The 23,419-nt window shown below is 40.9% G+C and overlaps 1 protein-coding gene across 1 annotated transcript in view; it reads left to right on the top strand.

Annotated features, from left to right (window-relative positions):
- Positions 1–23,419, top strand: part of chd1l (chromodomain helicase DNA binding protein 1 like) — a 64,471-nt gene that overhangs the window by 29,173 nt on the left and 11,879 nt on the right. Inside the window, exons 9-21 of the mRNA XM_033032614.1 lie at positions 278–370; positions 1,370–1,466; positions 2,298–2,371; positions 4,190–4,300; positions 5,645–5,759; positions 10,037–10,193; positions 11,824–11,992; positions 12,394–12,539; positions 14,251–14,414; positions 16,639–16,850; positions 18,221–18,319; positions 19,672–19,742; positions 20,566–20,680. Coding sequence (XP_032888505.1) covers positions 278–370; positions 1,370–1,466; positions 2,298–2,371; positions 4,190–4,300; positions 5,645–5,759; positions 10,037–10,193; positions 11,824–11,992; positions 12,394–12,539; positions 14,251–14,414; positions 16,639–16,850; positions 18,221–18,319; positions 19,672–19,742; positions 20,566–20,680 — 1,623 coding nt within the window. The remainder of the gene's footprint in view (positions 1–277; positions 371–1,369; positions 1,467–2,297; positions 2,372–4,189; positions 4,301–5,644; positions 5,760–10,036; positions 10,194–11,823; positions 11,993–12,393; positions 12,540–14,250; positions 14,415–16,638; positions 16,851–18,220; positions 18,320–19,671; positions 19,743–20,565; positions 20,681–23,419) is intronic.

Raw genomic sequence — 23,419 nt, 5'->3', positions numbered from 1 at the left:
TTCACATAGTGTGGCAACACTCCATGCAATGCTCCAAATGTGTCCAACCACAGTTTTATACAGCTGCAATATGACTTCCCAACTTTTATGCTTAATGCCCCAACCGATAAAGGAAAGTATACTGCATGCCTTCTTTATCTCTTATTTATTTGTGTTGCCACTTTTGGAGAGCTATGAACTTGCACCCCAAGATCCTGGAATAACAATGTGGGAGGAAGTTGTTGTATCACATGTTTTTAATGGTTAGTTGGTAATACTACTGTAATTTTCATTTCAGATGCATTTGAGAATGAAATGGGCAAGAAAGCGCGATTAATGAATATTCTAATCCAACTTAGAAAATGTGTTGATCATCCTTATCTTTTTGATGGTAAGCAAAGCAGTAATCGTCAAAGAGTATTTGAAGTCATTTGAAAATCTGTTTCCACGCTGTATGACTCTGAGGCTATTATGGGCCAAACGCAGGCAGGTGGGACTAGTGTAGTTGGGGCATGTGGTCAGCATGGGCAAGTTGAGCTGAAGGGCCTGTTTCCCGGCTGCATTTCACCACCAAAATTAAGATGCCAGCAGATTTAAATTCATCCCTGGCATGGGTAAAAAATCTTAGATTTGACCATTCACAGTTAAATGATTTTGGCCAATGCCAATACCTATTAACAATAACACCTCTGTTTTGCTTAGAGGGCAGCAAAGAAAGACTACACCTACATTTAATTAAAACTGTATTGTACCCCTAGAATGCTTAAAAACTTCACAAACCATTGATCAATTTAGAAGTAAAGTAGTTTATTGTCTAATAAAATGTAACAGTTAATTTGCAGTTTAAGGTGAAAACTTAAAGGCATAATTTGTTATCTGTTATTGATAGTTAATTAAGGATGGCGTATTGGCTAGGACTCTGGGTAAACTTCATGACATTTTGATATTTCAGTCCAGACTTTCCTAATTTGTTTAAATGTATGTTTATTATTGTCATGTGCCGAGGTACAGTGAAAGCATTAATTTGCATGCTATCCAAAACAGATCAGATATACTATACATAAATACAATCAAGTTAAACTCAAATATAATAGGCAGAGCAAAGGGGAAGATACCGAATATAGCTCTCAGCATTGTAGTGCAAGAGTTCAATAGACAAAGTTCAATGTCCACGATGGTACAGGTGCATTGGACAGTTCCCTAGTTTATGGAAGGATTGTTAAGAACCCTGATAACAAATGGCAAGAAGCATGCTTTCAAGCTTCTGTACCTTCTGCCTGACTGGGGTATGTTGGTGATTATGTTGGCTACTTTTCGGAGGCAGCATAAAGCGTAGATGGATTCAATGTTGGGAGGTCTGATCTGTGTGAGCACTTTATGTTTTGTTTAGGTGTGGAACCAGAACCATTTCAGATTGGCGATCACCTTGTCGAAGCGAGTGGTAAACTTCATCTACTGGACACTTTACTGGCATTTCTGCATCCCAGGCATGGTTATTAAAATTCTTTGCATGGAATTTCTGTACTCTGATTAATGTGCATCGTGCCAAAATCAATTACTTTTCAGAAACTAATCAAGTTTTACATAAATCTTTACCTAATGTCACAAAGCATCCATATTACTCAGCAATAATGCTGATTCAAGAATGGAAGACTGGAAAATGTTAGCTTACCTCATAAAAGTGATGTCAGATTCTTGTTAAAGTGCAAGCCTTTTGCATAAATTTTATTTAACTGCTGAGCAAACCCATAACTACTTTGCACTGATGCGTAACTGCATAGCTGTGTTATGATTCATACCTTCATGTACATTTTTATGGTTGGGAGGTGTACTTGCGCTGGCACGATCAATGGTTGTTCATTCATTTTTGGAAACTGGTTCAACCAGATTATTACATTTTTTACATATAAATAATTTGTAATCTGGCACAATAATTTGTATTGTTACAGAATGTAGAATTGCATTGTAAAATATTGTTACTTAAATGGTAGGGGAGATAGCAGATAATTTGGAAGTTTATTTAAACATTTTTACATAAAATATTAATGTGTGATATACAGTGATTTTTTTTGAGCAATTCTCTTATTTGTGCTACTGACAACCATCCTATTGGCCATGGATGCCAGATGAATGAGAGTATATATGGTATTGTATTTGCCATTATCAGTAAGATGTCTATATCCATCATTATTTCACTCTTAAAACTGAAGCATATGTATAGTGTGCATGGTGAAAAGGGGGAATGAGAAAGAGAAATACATGCATATAAGAGATAGATAAATAAAAGATAAATAATTACATTTCAAATTATCCATCAGAGGTCATCGAGTGTTGCTGTTTTCCCAGATGACAAGAATGCTGGATATCCTGCAGGACTACATGGAATATAGAGGTAAAAGCTGCAACAGAATTTATGTAATGCTTCCTTTATTGCCAGAAATGTTGAATAGGGGCACCTGCTCATTCCCCTACTCCACTCCCCTCTCTCCACGACTGTGTGGCATTTAACGGCCTGTCCCACTTTCCCGCGTTTTTCACGAATTTTCCCGAGTTATTCACGAATTCTCCCAAGTTTTCAAACTCGCAGAATGTTCGTAATGAGTCCGTAGGAGGTCGTAGGAGTCCGTGGATATATCGTAGTGGATTGTTATGCCAGCCTTAGGTACTCGGGGCTATTTTTTTACTCGGATATTAAAAAATATCCATGGCCATTTTTCATCAGGCTGGAAAAAACGCCCCGACTTACCTGATGCCCCGAGTACCTACGCTGGCATAACGAGCCGCTACGATATATCCACGGATGTCATTAGAGGTCCAGGCAATGTGCGTAGATTTATTTTGCCCCATCTACAACTTGCCTTTTCAGTTGTGAATGTGAGCTAGATGTTAATCTTGTTCATTGCCAAGACAAGAGTGTTTAACTGTCTATGCACCAGGACCAAAATGTCTAAATTAAGCAAAATTCTTGCTTGCTGCAGCTTTACAGGCACATTAAATGTAACAATACAACAAATAAATAGAAGAATCAAAAGTTTAATTGTCGTATGTACTGGGAACAGAACAATGAAATTTAGTAATATACACTAAATTATCTGTTACATTAGGTAAACCAGTCCATAATCGTGCAGGCCTGTATACATAGTGCATTGTGATGTAATTTTCCTAAATGTATCATTTCTAATTCAAGAAATTAGTTCCTGATTAACATGCAAATGGACATGATGGAGGAATTCAGCAGGTCTGGCAGCATCCATGAAGGGAAATGGACAAACGGCGTTTTGGGTTTGGAGCCTTCTTCAGACTGATTGGAGTAGGGAGTAGCAAGCTGTGAAAGAGAGATGGGGGTGGGACAAAGCATTGAAAGTGATAGGTAGATACAGGTGGGGTAGGGGAACAGAATTGGAAGATAGGTGGAGGTTAAGAATGAAAAGGAGACAAAATAATTTCAGGTAAGGAATGAAGAGAAGGAGCAAAAGTAATGCCATGAGGCAGAGAGGTATGGATATAAGAGGGTTGCGGGGAGGATGAAAGGGAAATGAAGGCATCAGGGATGGGAAATGAATAATGGGGTAAGGAGCAGGGTGACTGGGGTGGTGAGAGATGATGGTAGAAATGTGTGTGCATTGGGGTGGGTAGGAGGCAGGGGAAAGAATGGGGGTCAGGGAGGGGTTATTGCTTGAAACTGAAGAATTCAATGTTCATACCATTGGGTTGTAAGCTACTCAAATGGAACATGAGGTGCTGTTACTAAGTGATTTATTTCCACTGAGGAAGATCTTATAGATCTTATTTCAAAGAAGAGTAGACGGATCCTCCCCAGTGTCCTGGTCAATATTTATCCCTCAATTAATCTCTGCAAAAAATTTGTTCATTATCACTGCTTGTGGAACCTTGCTATGTACTTGTTCAGTAAGTCTGTGTAAAGCACTATAGAAGTCTATGTAAAGCATCTCCCCATCTCCCCATTGGTTTGTAAAAAAGCAAGGAAGAGATAAGATTTTTTTTACCTTCCATCACAGTGAGGAGGTGCCTGGAGGAGAGTCACTGTGATGGATGTCTATGTAATTGTGTGTTTTGTTTGCTTTTTATTGTTAATATTGTACGGTAACGACATTTCGTTCAAATTTTCTATTTTGAATGACAAATGAATTCAATTTAATTCAATCTATTGTGATTCTCACATATATCACTAATTTTTACTTTATTGAAGGTTATAGCTATGAACGCATGGATGGATCCGTACGTGGAGAAGAACGATTCTTAGCAATCAAAAACTTCAATCAACAAGATATATTTGTTTTTCTTTTAAGCACCAGGGCAGGTTTGTAGGAACTGGCATGATATTTTCCCCTAAAATAATATTGGCTATTTAAAGTCAAGAAATTCTACAGAACACTGGGAGACTGTAATATCACTGTTGACTACATTAGACATCACTCTACCTATCTGTTTAAGAGTTGGTTGGTCTGTTGTCCTGTGTGCCGAGGTACACGTAAATTTGTTAATGTGCTATCTAGTCAAATCATACTGTAGAAGAGTACAATCATGCCATTATACAAGTATAACGAGAGGTACAAAGAGAAAAATACCAGGGTGCAGAGTATTGTGTTACTGAGTTAGGTGTTGCAGGTGCAGAGAAATTGCAGGTTTAAAAAAAAATGCAAGGCCTGTAATGGGATAGGTTTTGGAGATAGAGACTATACATTTGGCTTATGAAAGGGCCATTCAATAATTCTATAGCAGCACGGAAGAAGCTGTTCCTGAATCTGGTTTGAGCTTACTTTTGTATCTTCTGCCCAATGGGAGAAGGGAGAAGAGGGAATGACTGGGGTGTGAATGGTCCTTGATTACGTTGGCTGCTTTCCCAAGGTAGTGAGAAGTGTAGATGGAGTCGATGAGGGGGAGATTTGTTTCTATGCAAATGATTTGAAAGTTACCTACTCACTAGCCATGGATTTTATCTATTTCCCTCATTCATGATACAGATAATGTAGTTGTGCTATATCGCACATTTCAAGAATGCAAATTGTTCAGAGCAGGATTGAAGCATTAGAAAACACTTGGTATTATGCAGGTCGAATTGTTTATAACGCTATTTCAATTAGGAACTAGAGAACCACTTGAAAGCTATTTTGAAAATAGAGTAGGGAAGAAAGCTGCCTTGGGGAGAAAAAAAGTCCGGGGGAAAAACATTTTTCTCTGTATCCTCCCCAGAGTCTGTCAGTTTCACCACAGTGGCCATTTCAAATTGACAAGCAATTGCTTCTATTGACACTTGACCAGTGATACAAGGCAATATGCAACCTTTAGTATTTTTACCGTGTAGTTTAAAAAATAAATGTATTGCTTAAAAAGACCTTTGGTTTTGAAAAAAATGCAAGAAAATAACTTTTTTATTGCAAATCTAAAACTTTCTTGTCCTTATCTCACGTTTCTCTATTGGGGCATCTTGATCGGCATCTTGATCGGCACGTAGTGCTGAAGGGGCTGTTTCCATGCTGCATTTCTCTGTGACTAGTTGTTTCTATCACGCTATTTTCTATGAGGCAAGGTCTCTTAGGAACACACTTATTGCAATGTAGCAGAGCAACCTGTATGCCATTTATAATTTATTATCTGCTGAATTGTATATTTGATTTACATATGGTATGATTTTCAAAAACAGGTGGAGTAGGAATGAACCTTACTGCTGCTGACACTGTCATATTTGTAGACAGTGATTTTAATCCACAAAATGACCTTCAGGCAGCTGCAAGGGCCCACAGGATTGGTCAGAAAAGGTGAGGGAAGTAATGTTGGTTGGAATCCTCAGCTTAAGTTTGATCCTGTGCATCACATTTTCTTATGGCCAGTTGAATGTTTAGGTTTCTTAAGGCCAGTTGAAAATGTATTAAAGCTTATAGAATTGATATAAATGTTTATTATTATCTTTTAATAGCACAGTTTTGATAATTTATCTTTTAAAACTCTTCCATTTACAATTGATCATTGAGATAAACAAAATGTATTTTATGTGAGGAGGTGAGGTTGTAGGTAATGAATGGTTAACCCTTTCTTCAGCTCCATGCTAGTAGTGAAGAGGTTCTGATAGAAACATAGAAACATAGAAAATAGGTGCAGGAGTAGGCCATTCGGCCCTTCGAGCCTGCACCGCCATTCAATATGATCATGGCTGATCATCCAACTCAGTATCCCAAACCTGCCTTTTGATGTTTCAAATACTTTAAGTATCTTATTTTGTTTAAATATTGGTTATGCCAAATAGCTTGATTGCAATGAATTGCTCTTAATTTGAATATTTTTGTTGATGAAAATCAACAGATTAATATAATCTATCTATCTAATATATAAAACTGTGTGCCTGTCGCCTGCCGTCCGTCCGGCTGCCTTTCTTCCTTTTGATTCGTTTCAATCGTGTGATGTCACAATGCCCAATGCTCGCAGATGTCCAATCACAATGCCCAATGCTCGCAGATGTCCAATCGGAATGGATCCATTTACATGGACGGCTGCTGGCTGCATTTCTTCCTTTGATTCACTGCTACTCCGAAACCAGACGCAGAATCGCCGACATCTTTTCCATTTCGGTAGAGATTTCACTTTTCTTTCTAAGTAACCGCTCCTCATTACATTTCGTCATGTTTATGTACACGTTTTTAATCAAATCCTTCCCCCCCCCCCCCCCCCCCAATATTTCAAAAATAAACTGGCTTCTCACCCATAGAAGCAGCCCCAGCCCCTGGTGAACGTTCCATCGTGTGATGTCACAATGCCCAATGCTCACATATGCCCAATCGGAACTTAAGAGGGAGTTAGATGTGGCCCTTGTGGCTAAAGGGATCAGGGGATATGGAGAGAAGGCAGGTACAGGATACTGAGTTGGATGATCAGCCATGATCATATTGAATGGTGGTGCAGGCTCAAAGGGCCGAATGGCCTACTCCTGCACTTAATTTCTAGTTTTCTATGTTTCCCTCTCCTCACCCCTCTCCCTCTCCCACCCATCCCTCTCTCCCCACCCCCCTTCCCTCTCTACCCCACCCCCTTCCCTCTCCCCCCCGCCCCCTTCCCCTACCCCTCTGTCCCTCTTCCACCACTCCCCCTACCCCTCCCTCCCCACTCTTCCACTTCTCTCCCCTTACCCCACCCCTCTACCTCCCCCACCCCTCTCCCCCTCCCTTTCCCTCTCTCCCCCACCCCTTCCTCTTATCCCTCTGTTCCTCTTCCACCACTCCCCCGTCCCTCTTCCACCACTCCCGCTACCCCTCTACCCCTCCCTCCCTCCCTCCCTCCCCACTCTTCCACTTCTCTCCCCCTTCTCTCCTCCCCCTCCCTCTCCTCACCCCTCTCCCTCTCCCATCCCTCTCTCCCCACCCCCTTCCGCCTCTCCCCCCGCCCCCTTCCCCCTATCCCTCTGTCCGTCTTCCATCACTCCCCCTACCCCTCTCCTCCTCCCTCCCCACTCTTCCACTTCTCTCCCCCCACCCCCTCCACTCTCCCTCCCCACTTTTTCCCCTCTCTCCCCCCACCCCTCTCCCCCTCCCTCCCTCTTCCCCTCCCTCCCCATCCCCCCCTGCCCCACATCTCTCTCCCCACCCCCCTCTCTCACCCCCTACCCCGCTCTCCTTTCTCTCCCAAATCTGTCCCGTTTCCTCCTCCTCTCCCCTCCCTCCCCTCTTCTCCCCCACCTGTGTGTTTAGGGGGTGGTTAATGTGAGTGTGATGCCGCAGCTCCCCCCCCCCCCCCAATATTTCAAAAAATACTGGCTTCTCACCCATAGAAGCAGCCCCAGACCCTGGTGAACGTTCCATCGTGTGATGTCACAATGCCCAATGCTCAAAGACATACTTGCCATAGTGGGAGTACAGAGAAGGCTCACCAGACTGATTCCTGGGGTGTCAGGACTTTCATATGACTAAAGACTGGATAGACTCAGCTTGTACTCGCTAGATTTTAGGAGATTGAGGGGGTATCTTATAGACTTACTAAATTCTTAAGGGGTTGGACAGGCTAGATGCAGGAAGATTGTTCCAGATGTTGGGGAAGTCCAGAACAAGGGGTCACAGTTTAAGGATAAGGGTAAATATTTTAGGACCGAGATGAGAAAAACATTTTTCACACAGAGAGTGGTGAATCTCTGGAATTCACTGGCACAGAAGGTAGTTGAGGCCAGTTCATTGGCTATATTTAAGAGGGAGTTAGATCTGGCCCTTGTGGCTAAAGGGATCAGGGGGTATGGAGAGAAGGCAGGTACAGGATACTGAGTTGGATGATCAGCCATGATCATATTGAATGGTGGTGCAGGCTCCTAGGGCCGAATGGCCTACTCCTGCACTTAATTTCTATGTTTCCCTCTCATCACCCCTCTCCCTCTCCCACCCATCCCTCTCTCTCCCACCCCTCTTCCCTCTCTACCCCACCCCCTTCCCTCTCTCCCCCCGCCCCCTTCCCCCATACCACTCTGTCCCTCTTCCACCACTCCCCCTACCACTCCCTCCCCACTCTTCCACTTCTCTCCCCTTACCCCATCCCTCTTCCTCCACCACCCCTCTCTCTTCCCTTCCCTTCCCCTCTCTCCCCCACCCCTTCCCTTACCCCTCTGTTCCTCTTCCACCACTCCCCCGTCCCTCTTCCACCACTCCCGCTACCCCTCTACCCCTCCCTCCCTCCCTCCGCACTCCTCTCCCCCTCTCCCTCTCCTCATCCCTCCCCCACCCCCCTTCACTCTCTCCCCCACCCCCCTACCCTCTCTACCCCACCCCTTTCCCTCTCGCCCCCCCGCCCCCTTCCCCCTACCCCTCTGTCCCTCTTCCATCACTCCCCCTACCCCTCTCCGCCTCCCTCCCCACTCCTTCCCCTCTCTCCCCCCACCCCTCTCCCCCTCCCTCCATCCTCCCCTCCCTCCCCATCCCCCCCTCCCACACGTCTCTCTCCCCATCCCCCTCTCTCACCTCCTACCCCGCTCTCCTTTCCCTCCCAAATCTGTCCCGTTTCCTCCTCCTCCTCTCCCCTCTCTCCCCTCCCTCCCCTCTTCCACCTCCCCTCCCCCCACCTGTGTGTTTGGGGGGTTGTTAATGTGAGTGTGATGCCGCAGCCCCCCCCCCGCAAATGCCGTTAGGGAAACAGACCCAATGGGTCTGCACTTGATCTAGTATTAACTAAAGATGCACTCCCAAACTTTTAGATCATTGCCCTTGTACTGATTCTGTAATTCTTGTGAAGTTTATACGCAAATACACAGAGCAAAGATTATGTGCAGCCTTGTCTAGGAGAGAAGGCATCACAGACCACAGAATTGGCCAATTCCTCTCTTACTGTAACTTAACACACACAAAGATGTAGGAATTTAACCAGAATCAATGAACAACGTTCTGAGGCAGGAACCACAACAACTTTTTTTTCCTTTTCCCATTTCCCCTGACTTTGGGTTATTGAGGCCAGATATGTTGTGGTCTTCTCACTACCTCTACTGAAATAAGCTGTGTTATTGCCAAGGTGATGTCCTTTCAAGCAAGGATACATGGTGATATCAGAAGGTCATGGCATACAAAAAATGATCTGAGCTTCCCTAATCTGAGCAAGGACCTTGATTCTGCTTTCCATTAAATGTCATGCTGTTAATTCATCTCTAAGCACTATATCAAAGCAATTTAGCTTCATTGTCTATTTCATTATTGAGTGAAAATACCACATCACATTATTCAACTCCATAACAAAAAAACAGTTATTCAAAAAATCTCCGAGTGGAACAGATTATGGAAAGTCCATGTTTTCTCATTTGTTCTGTCTGGATATTTATGTATCTACAAAGTTATATATTTGTCAACAAGATCATGGCAAAGTAACCAAAAATCACATGTCTGTGAAGAATTGAAGCTCAAACTCAAGAGTATTTTTTCATTGTAAGAAGTGTCAAAGTATGACTATTTGCTTAGGCAATAAATTTGTAGTTAAAATTTGTGAATGCTATATGACACAACATGCATTAAAGTTGACAGTCATTTGTCAAGATGAATGGAATCACTTTCTCCTCTAAATATTACCTTTTTGTATAAAGACCAGTTAAAATTATTCGTCTGATTGGAAGAGACACAGTTGAACAATTGATATACAACCGGGCTATGTCAAAGTTAAAGTTGACTAATACGTTGATTGAAGGTGGTCAGTTCTCAATGAACGAAGGAGAAGAATCATCTGGAGCTTCTGGTATGCAGGTGAGCATTTGCTAACTGTAGTGATCCAAATCGGCAAAGAAGTCATTAGTCCTCTCTTGTAATGGGACCTTCTATATCTGTCTACGATAGATACCTTAAATCACAAATTTTATGCACTATCAAGCAAAATTTGTTGGATTTAGTACAGAGCTACTAGCTCAAAACAATATCTATGAGGCTTTGTGGGCAATCACATCAATGGACTTCACCACAATCTTAAAAACTCTCAGGTACACAAAAATGCTGGAGAAACTCAGCGGGTGCAGCAGCATATATGGAGCGAAGGAAATAGGCAACGTTTCGGGCCAAAACACTTCTTCAAAACTCTCAGCCTGGCATATTCTAACTGTTCAATATGGAATATTGTGTGCGGTTTTGGTCTCCAAATTTGAGGAAGGACATTCTTAATATTGAGGGAGAACAGCATAGGTTCACGAGGTCAATGCCCGGGATGGCGGGACTGTCATATGTTGAAAGAATGGAGCGACTGGGCTTGTATACACTGGAATTTGGAAGGACGAGAGGGGATCACATTGAAACATATAAGATTATTAAGGGATTGTGCACGCTAGAGGCAGAAAACATTTTCCCGATGTTGGAATTCTCTGGATGCTTTCAAGAGAGAGGTCTTAAAGATAGCGGAGTCAAGGGATATGGGGAGAAGGCAGGAACGGGGGTACTGATTGTGAATGATCAGCCGTGATCACAGTGTATGGTGGTGCTGGCTCGAAGGGGTCGAACGGCCTACTCCTGCACCAATTGTGTATTGTCTATTGTCTAATATAAACTGATCAATTGATGTCCCACATCAAAACACTGTTATCAGGGAAGATTGATTTGTTGAAAAGGAACAGTTCAGAAGTGATGCATGTAACATAATATTGTAAAGTAAATCTGAAGCATTCCAAATTAAACTGACAGTGCCAGGACACAGATATAAAGTGAAAGAAAAATTAGTTTTATTGAAGGAATCTTTCCACAATCTGAAAAAACGGAATGGTCTATTTTGCACAATAGACAAAACCGCAGATGTTGCTTAACAAAACATCTGAACTTCATCCAAAATTGAAAACTCCAAATTATGGAACTGTAGACTCCTTCCAGAAGGATGAGCTAAATTAACCCCAAGGTCTTTCCATATTATTTCATATTAATTAATTATGAATAGGAAATTAATAAGTTTACAATTTCAATTTAAGCAGACATATCTTTAAAATCTTACATCAGGTGCATAAATACTATGATATCTTACTGAATTGTATGAATGAAAATAATGCTCAAAATGTAAAATAATAATTATTTAATTTGTAAACACAAGGAACTGCAGATGTTGGAATCTTGATCAAAGCACAAAATGCTGGAATAATAGCAGATTAGTCGGCATCTGTGGAGAAAATTGAATTGATGATGTTTCAGATCAGGAGCCTTCTTCATCTCAACTTTAAAGAAGGGTCCTGACCTGATATGTCGCTTATCCATCCATCCGCTGATGCTGCCTAACCTGCTGAGTTACCCCAGCAGTTTGTATTATTTAATGTTTTTGACTTTACATAATAGCTATCCAGCCTGGCACAATGATTAATTGAGGCATAAAACCAAATTTATTTTCCTTTTTTAAAAAAAATGGTAGCTAAGTGAAATCCTGAAATTTGGGCTGGATAAGCTGTTGTCTTCTGAAGAAAGTACCATTGACGATGTCAATCTACAAAATATTCTTGGAGAAACCAGAAAGGGAATGTGGATCACACAGGACCAACTGGTTCACAAAACGGAGTCAAATGAAGAGCTAGAGAGTACAAGTATGTCTTTGTGATTTTTCTTTCCATACCTCTACTTGTGTCACATTCCTTGACATGAACTTCCATTTTTTTTTAAATTGCCTCCTAATTTTTCAAAGAAATTAACTGCTTTTATTTAGTTTTAACCTCAGTTTATGTTCCTTTTAATCATTCCTGGGGTATGATTCCTGGGGGTTGACCAATTTCCCTCCTGGGATAAATAAAGTTCTATTGTCTCATGTCGTATGGATACATGTGGAATTATTTTCATTTTGCTATTAGGTAGGAAAATCCACAGTTTTTACGTGATAATTGTGTTTCTTTGTCAGCCTCGTAACTCGAATGGATATTTGACTGTGAGGGCATTATCCTTCTTGTCTTATTTTTGGTTAAATTATAATTTATTACCCTGGTTGTTCTAGCACACATGTACCAGTATGAGGGGAGAGATTACTCTAAAGAATCCAGTTCAGCAGATCAGAAGACCTTTGAACAGCTTCTGGAACTTCACAAAATGGTACTTGAAGACTCCAGTAAAGGAGGAAGATCACTTCGCACAAAGTCCAATGTAAGCTGGTTGAGTTCAAAGCATTTTATAGTTTCCAAATGCACATTTCATAAATTTTTTAGCGGTATTCTTGATTTATTAAATATCAAATATCCTTCATCTTTCATCCACTGATGATAGCGACACTATACACAATCAAATTAGAAAATGTTATATTTAACACAACTTTTTATCGCATAAATTACAAAACACTGGTAATATTGCTTGTGTTTCTATTGTTCTATCAAACTTAAGTATATCAAAATATTTTAAACAATGGACTCTCTGAACCCAATGACGTGATCACCATTCTCCACTATTACTTTCTTCGATTTCAGTTAATTGCACCCCCCTCCCCTTCTCCTTAACCAACCAGTTCTCTTTTCTCTTTCTGACCTGCTGAGTTCCACCATCGGGTTCTTCTTTGCTCAAAATTCCAACATCTATAGTCTCTTGTGTCACATTTATGCTCATCCTCCTCATCCTTCACTCTCCTATGTGGTCCAGATTCTGACCAGTCATTCAACTTATGTTAACTACAAAAACATAAACTGAAGGGATTTTAACTTAATGTAGTGTTAATGATGGGATATCTGCCTGATTATTACAAATATTGCTGGCAATTACTTTATAAGATCACTGGCATAAAACTGGTAAATTAACATAAAGAAAAGTAATAACATTAAGACAGTTTAATTTGTTCAATAAGACCATGCATGCTTTCAGTTAAAACAATTCATGAGGATTTTACTCTGATACTAATTGTAGACTGGTATGGCAATCTATCCTACACTGATTGAAGTAGAAGTTTTTTAGCAACCATGATCTTAATGAAATGAATGTAAAAAATATCAAAGATAGACACAAATGCTGGAGTAACTCAATGGGTCATGCAGCCTCTCTGGAGAACATGGATAGATGACGTTTTGGGTCGGGACCCATCTTCAAACTGCTTGGAGGGGGGCGAGGGCAGGAACGCAAGCTGCGAGAGAAGAGCGGCAGGACAGAGCTTGTTCGCCAATAGGTTAACACAGGCGAGGGGGTTATTTGATAGGTAGATTGTTGGACAGACCAGAGATGAAGAGACAAATGTGAGCCCAAAAAGATAAAGAGTTGCGAAGTGTAAAACTCAAGCATAGAAAGGTTGCACGTTTTGTATCTATGGTAAATGGTACAAGTGAAGGGGAAGGGGAGAAACTAGTGGAAGGTCAGCCAGGTTTTTTTTTGACTGGGTGGGGGGGTGTGGGGGAGAGAATAGGAGGTGAAGGAAAGGTGGGGTGGGAGGGGCGGGTACTTGGAGGGGAAAAGGAGGGCATTGTGGGTAAGTTACTTAAAATTGGAAAATTCATTAATAAAATTAAAATCAATCCAGTAGACAAGTGTGGAGAATGGAACAAAATGTGACATTCATGCAGTGTGTTGGATTATTTGGGAGCTAAGCCTCAGACATATTTTGGGGTGACATAAGAAGAGTCCCAACCCAAATCTTTGCCTATCCATTCCCTCCACAGATGCTGCCTGGCCCGCTGAGCACTTTATATTTTGTGGAGAGTTTATTTTAGCTAATGTAAATTTGAACTGAGAGCGCTTTCAATAATATTGCCAAAATTAATTGTGCAATGAATGCTCCCTCCACTTGAGCAAATACAAAATAAAAATAAATTGAAAACATTATATTTTTTTCCCCCAAATCAGTAAGGGATAGCTATCATTTTGATCTTTATCTGTACAGCTTCTTCCGGATCTTCCTTTGAGTATATCCACCAGAAATAAACGAATATTGTCTCCTGAAGAGCTTGAGCAACGACGTCAGAAACGTCAAGAAACAGCAGCTAAGAGAGCAAAACTACAGGAAGAAAAGAAACAAAAACGAGAAGAGGAGGAGCAAAAGAAAAAGTAAAATCAGTTTCAAATTACTCTATTTTTGGTTGGTTTCGGGAGAATATGCAATATATGTATTGCCTTTGTCTATTTCATATTTTGGACGCCCAAGTTAGCTAGCTGGGAATACAGGTCTCTCTACCTGCATGTTGTCTTATGAAGTCATTCGTCTTTGATTCATTTGAAAGCATCGTACTTAAGCAGGTTTTTATGTTGTTAACTTGAGAGAAATTGGGCAGACTTGGATTGTTTTCTCTGGAGTGCCAGTGGTTGATGGGAGTATATAAATGTGATATACTGATAAATGTGATAAATCTGATAAGTATATAAAGTCATGAAAAGCATAGATAGGGTAGACAGTCAGAACATTTTTTTTCCCAGGGTGGAAATGTCAAAAACTAAAGGGCATAGCTTAGAAGTGAGAGAGGCAAAGCTTAAAGGGGATGAGCAGGGCAAGATTTTTTGCATTGAGGGTGGCAGATCTGTAGGGGGCGCTGTTCTGTGCAGCAGCCATGTCATGCAGCTCGTCAGTTTTTCAACCTTTTTTTATTTTTTTAGTATGTTTTAAAGTCTGTATTTAATGTTTCTTTGTGTGTTTTGTGTGGGGGGTGGTGTGGGGGGGTAAGGGGGAAACCGCTTCGGTCGCCTCCTCCACGGAGAGGTGAGTTTTTCCAGGTCGCCTCCCCCGTGGCCTAACATCAAGGATCGACGCGGCCTTTCCCGGAGACGCGCCCTGGGCTTCAGCGGCGGGCGCAGCGTGGACTCTCGACGTGGAGCGGGTGAGCCCTCGCTGGGGCTCGCTGGAGGGGAGCGCTCCGTTTCGCTGGCCCGGGGCAGCCGGCAGCCTGAAGTCGCAGCCTGAAGCCGCGGTCTGCAGAGCTCCAGCTGGTGCGGCGTCTACAGCTCGGGATCTCACGTTGGGGACCCGGGGGAAGAAGAAGCCATCACTGCCGGCCCGCGGCCGACTTCTACCGCGGGTCCGGCATGGACTTACCATCACCCCTGGAGGGGAGCTTCGACCGCCGGCCCTGCAGTCTACGGTGCTTCTGGCTGCGGCGGGGACTTTAAATCTTGACCGCCGGCCTGCGGCCTACAACAACTTAAAGCCGCGGTCTCCGATGAGGAAGAGCCGATCCTGGACTGACTCTGGACTCTGGTCCTGACCACGGGGGGGAAATGGAGGAGGACTGGCCAAATTTTGTGCCTTCCACCACAGTGATGAATGCTGTGGTGGATGTTTGTGTTACAGTTTTATTGTGGTTGTGTGTTCTTTATTATTGTATCGCTGCAGACAACCCAAATTTCCACCAGCCTGGCTGTGTGGCAATAAATTATATCTAATCTAATCTAATACATTATATCTAATCTAATCTAATCTAATCTAGATGCCTGGTATGCACTGTCAGCGAGTGCAAAACAGCACAAAGTCCTACAGATGTTCCAAATTCCTATGAAGTTGCATCAAAATGTCTCTACTTTTATACTCCACATTCCTTGCAAACTTCCATTAGCCTTCCTAATTACTTGCTGTATCTGCATGCTAACCTCTTGTGTTTCGTGCACTAGGGCTTGGATCTGTTTGTAATGCAACATTTTGTAGTCTCGTTTCATTTAAATCATCATTTACATTTTCATTCTTCCATAGTAGATAACCTCACATTTTTCCACATTACACTCTCCCAACTTCCCCATCTCACTCGGCCCTTCTTCCGAGTCTTTAGTATAAATTGCAAATAGTGATCTCTGCGGCTGGGTTGAAGGGCCGTTTTTTGTGCTTTCTTACTCTATAACTCTATTCTTCTTAGGCATTCACACCGGATTGAAAATAACTTGATAGATTTAAAGGTCCTCGATCATAAAACATAAACAGCATGCAATTACAGTGAAATTAAGCCGCAGGCAGAATATTGGTGCTTTTTGCAAAAGAGATTGGAATATAAAAATAGGGAAATCTTGCTATAATTATCGTAATCATTGGTGAGTCTGCACCTGGAGTATTATGTGCAGTTTGATCTTACTTACAGAAGGTAAACTTGCTTTGAAGGCAGTGTAGAATATCTTCACTGGATTGACTGCAATGAGGAAGGGGTGATGTACAAGGAAGGGCTTAGTTGTTTAGGCCTTCACTCATTGACTTTATAAGAATGGAAGATTTTTTTGAGATTATTTTCAGCTTTTCTTAATAATCCGTATTTCTTCAGTAATTAACTAACAAAACATTGAATACAATTTCTCTCAGGATGGCTTGGTGGCATTCCAGTGGCTACAAATCATTATGTCTTCCATCATTGGATAGTGGAAGTGAGGATGAATCAGATGAAGATGAAGGCGACCTTCCTGGTGATCTGGATTCTGCCAATACAGACCAGACATCCATTCATTATGTCCTTGGAGATGTCACTCACCCTTCAGCTGCTGACAATGGGGATGCCATAATAGTGCACTGTGTTGGCAAGTAGAAATATAACTTATTCTGTTGCTGAAGTCAAGTGTCAGGAATATCATGTCTTTCCAAATCTCACTGACCTTTGTGATGTATCTTCCATTTGTTCACTTTGTCCTGTGGTCTTACATGCCTCTATATCTGCTTCCTTCTCCAGTTATGCAGCTCTCCCGAACTGGTCTTGTGTGTCCTTACTTGGAAAATGTGCAAGAAATTATATTTATCTTTTGGGAGGGGCACTTTAACCGTACAAATATAAATATGTTTAGGCATGTATGTCATAATAGTGAGTGGATATTGTGGAGACTGGTCAGCCTCCCTCACTGGCATATACATGTCCTGGGTTCCAATTCTCATCTGCCCACTATTGGTGCTGTCTATGCCTTGGGTTATTATATTGATATCTAAACCTCCCATCTTCTCGCTTCTCCTTTAACGGTATCCTTAAAATCTCTTTGATCAAGATTTATATCGCCTGCCCTACTATCTACTTGATAATGTACCTTGAAATGGTTTCCTATATTCTAAGGGTAAATTGTTTTTTAAATCTGTTATCTTGTAGAAAATATGGTCAGGCTGTCCTTGATAGAGTGGTTAGGTTTGTGCCTTGATATCTTCCATATACAGATCCTCCACAGGTCTTAGCACAGTTCCGTTGCTGAGGACTAGTCATAATACAAATGCCTCGCAAGTCGGAAATGTGACTGTAACCTGGTTTCCGCATGGCAGAAGTTGCCTACAACAGCTGGCCAACCCGTCCTGCCAATCTCCCAAACACTCATTTGTATGTTATGTACAGATTGTACATAAGTTGACTGTTCATAAGTTACGAGCACCTGTACATGGGGTCCAGCCAGCACGATGTTACTCCTGTGTTTGGTTTCCCTGTCCACCTGAGAGGTTGATCGCATCTACTAAAGTTGAATGGACTGGTTCCTTTTCCAAATGTGACTGTTTTCTTTCTAAGGAAGCTGTTCATAATTTCAATTATTTACAAAATAAAACTTGAATGACACAGCTACTGAAACTCTGCCATTTGTTTTAATACCTATTCATGGAGATTATGACCAGTCTTCTTAAATATACACTGGTCCTGAACACCAGGAATGTGACCAATCTAGCTTGCAGATCATGCTTCAGTGAAATATCGCAGACCTGACGAATGAGCATGCTACAAAATGAGGCAGAGGTTCAAGGTGAATGGAAAGGAAGAGCCCATAATTAAAGTATTAAAATGAATTAACTTAAGAGATGGAGATCTTTTCATTATGAAAACATTTTGTATCTTTCCAAATTATGGCTTATTTGGCTCATTAAATTTTGAAAGGATTAAATGCTGCAGACAAGTCAAGTAAAACACAACATTTAATTTATTTAGATGACTCTGGAAGATGGGGAAATGGAGGATTGTTTACAGCGTTGGAAGCTCGATCTGATGAGCCGATGAAGCAGTATGGGAAAGCAGGGAAAATGAAAGGTATGGGCGACCAGAGATAAACATTTGCACTTTTTATTTGCTCTCCTTTTAAAAATATTTACTGAATCTTATATGCAATCTAACTATTTTAGAATCATACAGCATTGGAACAGACCTTATGACCCGACACATTCATGCCAACCAAGACATATACGTACCACCCTCTGTGTGAAAAGGTTGCCCCTTATGTTCCTATTAAATCTTCACCTCTCACCCCTCACCTTAAACCAATGTCCTCTAGTTCTTGATTCCCGTTGCCTAGGAAAACAAATGTGCACATTTTCCATATGCACATGTGCAGGTTTTTAGAATAAACTATCTTCTGTTTAACATTCATTTATATTCAGCTTTGGAAATTGGTATTTCTCTCTGGTGATTTTAACATCACTGCAAATTTTCTTTCGAGATATAAAAAGTGATATTTATGTTAATAATTGGATTATTAAATATCAATTTTTAAGTAACCTAGTGATCGTTGTGGAGGGTGCTGTTTGATAACAAAACACCAGCTGTTTCTTGTTAATTTTTATTTAGTTAGGTAAGATCTGGTGCACTCGGCCATCTCGCTTTCAGCTTCTGGTGAATACCTATTTATAATTGATCTCACAAAAGATGAAACAGAGGAGTGGCTAAGGAAAGCAGCAGTACTATTTAGTATAACTGTAATTTTTGTGTTGGTTATAGGATGGAGTGAGTGTGATCAGCTTTTAGAAACATAGAAAATAGGTGCAGGAGGAAGCCATTCGGCCCTTCGAGCCAGCTCCGCCATTCATTGTGATCATGGCTGATCGTCCCCAATCAATAACCTGTGCCTGCCTTCTCCCCATATCCCTTGATTCCACTAGCCCCTGGAGCTCTATCTAACTCTCTCTTAAATCCATCCAGTGATTTGGCCTCCACTGCCCTCTGTGCCAGGGTATTCCACAAATTCACAACTCTCTGGGTGAAAAGGTTTTGTCTCACCTCAGTCTTAAATGGCCTCCGCTTTATTCTAAGACTGTGGCCCCTGGTTCTGAACTCTCCCATCATTGGGAACATTTTTCCTGCATCTAGCTTGTCCAGTCCTTTTATAATTGTATATGTTTCTATAAGATTCCCCCTCATCCTTCTAAATTCCAGTGAATACAAGCTTGTGATGCAATTACATAAATTAAGTCTCATCAAATATCATGGAAAATTTAAATGAAATCATAGAATGCTGCATCAAACATTAATCACATTACAGTCTTGTACAGTGTCAGAGTTCCGCAAATAAAGTAATTAAACATTTACATCAATGTACTATTATTATTAAAAATGTTGAGACCATTTTATTATCATTGATATTTGAGTTAGTTGTTTTGTCTTTCCAGATCTTTTCCTGGGTAGTGTTCTATTATTTCCCATTGATGACAAGGAATCACGAAATACTGGTCAAGACTTGGTATGTAGGAGTAGTATGCTTATTTTGGATTATTTTAATAAATGATGTACTCTGTTTACTTACATAACTCAATATATCTACAGATGTGATTTATAAAATATCATTGAAAATTACATAAGCAACACCCTCTGCACTTCTTTGTATTCCACCCATCCTTTTTGTGTTTTTAAAGTCCATTATATTATTCAGCACAATTTGGAATTCTGTGCAGTCTATTTCTGACAAATTCATGGTTCTTTAAATAGTTTGTTTTTGATGTAGATTCTGATGTTATAAATACTTGAAATAAGAATAATTTGCCTTCATTGTTTCGAAAGAAATGTTGAATTCGTCATGAATCGTGCCAAACCCCCAGCATCTGGCACGCTTTTATTTTTCCAATGCATTTTGAAATAATAGAGGTTTTGGCTACATAACTTCCCCCAAGATGTTTGGAAAAAGGTGTTACTTACTGGAAATATCTCCCAGTCTTAAATTTAGCTATCTTCTTCAACCACCCACTCTGGCAGCTTGTTGCACATCTCGTTTAAATATTCACCCTCTTACCTTAAACCTATGCCCTCTAGTATTTGATATTTCCACCATGTGGAAAAAAGACTCTGGCTATCAACGCTCTCATGATTTTATAAACTTCTTTCAGATCACCTCTCAGCCTCTGATACTCCATTGAAAATAATTTGAGTTCATCCAACATGTCTTTATAGATAATACACTCCAATCCAGGCAAGATCCTGGCGCATCTCTTCTGCCTTCCTCATTTTGTACTTTAGTTAATAATACTGATAATTTGTAAATGTTTAACAAAATAATGTTTTCTTTTAAGTTGGCATTGATAGTTACTCAGCAAAGAGACCGCTGCAAGGTTATCTCTGGTATCAAACTGACGGCTTTGGAAGAAGGACTGAAGAGGCTCCATAAAGCTGCCAAGAAAAGAAATGGTGAATGTTAAAGAACTAACCTTTAGTGTGCATGACTTATTTAGTTATTTTTAATGTGACTTTTACAATTTACCAGTAGATCCATATATTTCACGGACTTGCTTCGGTGCGAACATAGTGGCAACTGAGTTAATGCTGCAAAATCACAGTGTCTTACTTCTCTACTCCTGAGAATGGCTACGTTCATAATGCTTGTGCTTTAAATTTACTACTCTGACAAGTTTGGTTCTCTGATCTACCATATCAGCATGGGTGCCCCTTATCCTATTCTGCTCGGATCTCAGATAAGGACCGTGGTAACCAGCTTTTCAAGTAAGTGTAGTACCAGCAGGAATATCAACAGAAACGGTTTCCTCATCACTGACGAGCAACTCTAAAAGATAGAGGGGATGAGCAGAGATGTGTAGTTAAACCAACACATATACAGCACATGGGTCAATTAAAGCAGCATTAACTGTTTCAATATGTTAGAGCACAAATGTTGAGGAAGATTAAAGTATTGTGATGAATGGTAGCCTGCTAGAACAAGACCATGTATCCCCTCTTTACAGTTGACTGTCCAAGCTATCAATGTTCTTCAGTTCTTTACTAAGAATGTGGAGAATGATACCAAGCACATACTTTCATTTTCAGTTTCCACTCGATGCAGATTTCCTGCTTTGCTTAGCTTAATAAAGCATTTTGGCATTGAATTCATGGGCATGGAACCACACTACTGTTACTGACCTCATGGGAAGCTGAGGCCATGTTGTCTTTGTTTGACCATAGGCATACTTTGTTCATCAAGAGTATTACAGTTTTTTGGAAAGAATCTTAAGGTGTTTGCTCACTAGCTTTGGTTCAGATTACTAACAGACATTATTTATTTTACGGGCACTCAACTAATTCATGTGGGACTCAACCTTCAAGCAGTTGAATATGTTATTCCCACAATATTACCTTATAATTAACTACAATCTGTAACATTTAGATCCAGAATATTAAAAAAAAGAAACTATTGTTTTGGTAATTCCATAATAGTTTGATGCAAAAAATGCTTTCTTTCAAAGACCATGATGTTATTTGTCAAATGCGTGTGTTGTTCTTAACAATGCTAGAAGCAATTGAAAATCCTTTTGGGTGTTATTACATTGTCGTTAATAAAGAAATAGACTCGGGGATTTTTAATAATTTTACTTAAAGTTTCTTAATTTCCAACACAACTGTGATATTTGTACTGAGAAATCTGAATAACATCAACATAATAAAGCAAACTAGGGATAACATTTCAGGTTAAAATTATCCTATACTGAGTTAATGTAATTTCTACAAATTTGAAAGGGAATTTAGAACTGTGGACATTTGTACTTCAGAGTTTTTGACACCAAGGTAACTATTTCCTTTTCTACTTAAATCTCATCATAATCAGAACGGAAGTATAAATGTGATAAGCTTCAAATTTCGTTCGAATTTCTGAGAAACAATCTTCTCAAATACTAGGAAGCAGTAAAGTCTGCAAGAACGCAATACTTTTCCGACCTTATTTCCAAAAACGCTCAAAATTCCAAGGTCCTATTTAGCACTCTTACCTCTGTCATATGTCCCACTCCCAGTACCAGCTTAGCTGGGTCCCCTGCCAAGTGCGAAGAATACTCTACTTTTTTCACCAGTAAAGTTGAGAACATTAGAACAAATATTTCCTCTCCCATCCGTGACCTAGCTGTCTCTTTGGTCTGTTCTGCTAAATTAGACTGTTTCCAAGTTAGACCCTCCCTTGTTAAATTAGACCCTCCCTTGTAAAGCTTGTCTCCACAATCAAACCTGCAACCTGCCCCCTTGACGTTGTTCCCACTGCCTTTCCGAAGGATGTCTTTGCAATAGTCAGTCCCAGTATCATCTCTATCATCAACAGTTCTCTGGCCACTGGCACTGTTCCAACCTGTTTCAAGCACGCGGTGGTCCAGCCCCTCCTGAAAAAACCTAACCTAGACCCCACCTTGCCTAGTAACTGCAGACCTATTTCCAAACTGCCTTTCCTCTCAAAAGTCCTTGAAAAGATAATTCTAGACCAACTAATGCCTTATCTACACCAAAATTCCATCCTGGAAATTTTCCAATTAGGTTTCAGGGCCCACCACAGCACAGAGTCTGCCTTGTTGAAGGTACACAATGACCTCCTTCTCGCCATCGACTCCGGCGACTGTGCAATCCTGCTCCTTCTCGACCTCAGCGCAGCATTTGATACAGTGGACCATACCATCCTAATTGACTGTCTCTGGTACGGGGTTGTGTTGATGGCACTGCCCTGAGCTGGTTCGTTTCCTACCTAAAAAATAGGAGTTTCTCTACCAACATAGGCAATTCTTTCTCTTCCCAACTAGCCTTTTCTGCGGGGTTCCACAAAGGCTCCATCCTAGGCCCCATTCTCTTCTCCCTGTACATGCTCCCCCCTCAGCCAAGTAATTCAAAGGCATGGCATTTCTTTCCACTGTTATGCAGATGATACACAGCTCTATCTCCCCATGAAACCCAACAACCGGTCTAATTTAAACAGCCTCATGCACTGCCTCGACGATTTAAAATGCTGGATGTCTCAGAACTTCCTCCAACTTCAGAATCAGAATCAGAATGCTTTATTGTCATTGCATGTGTCACATACAACGAGATTACTGTGTCTCTCCATTTAAAAGAACTTCAAACATTCACATACTCATACTTTTTACACTCCCTCCCTCCCCAACTTAACGAGAGCAAGTCTGA

Source organism: Amblyraja radiata, chromosome 14 (assembly GCF_010909765.2).
Source record: "Amblyraja radiata isolate CabotCenter1 chromosome 14, sAmbRad1.1.pri, whole genome shotgun sequence".
Taxonomy (NCBI): Eukaryota; Metazoa; Chordata; class Chondrichthyes; order Rajiformes; family Rajidae; genus Amblyraja; species Amblyraja radiata.
The sequence above is the reverse complement of the archived record's forward strand: the minus strand, read 5'-3'. Positions and strand labels throughout refer to the sequence as shown.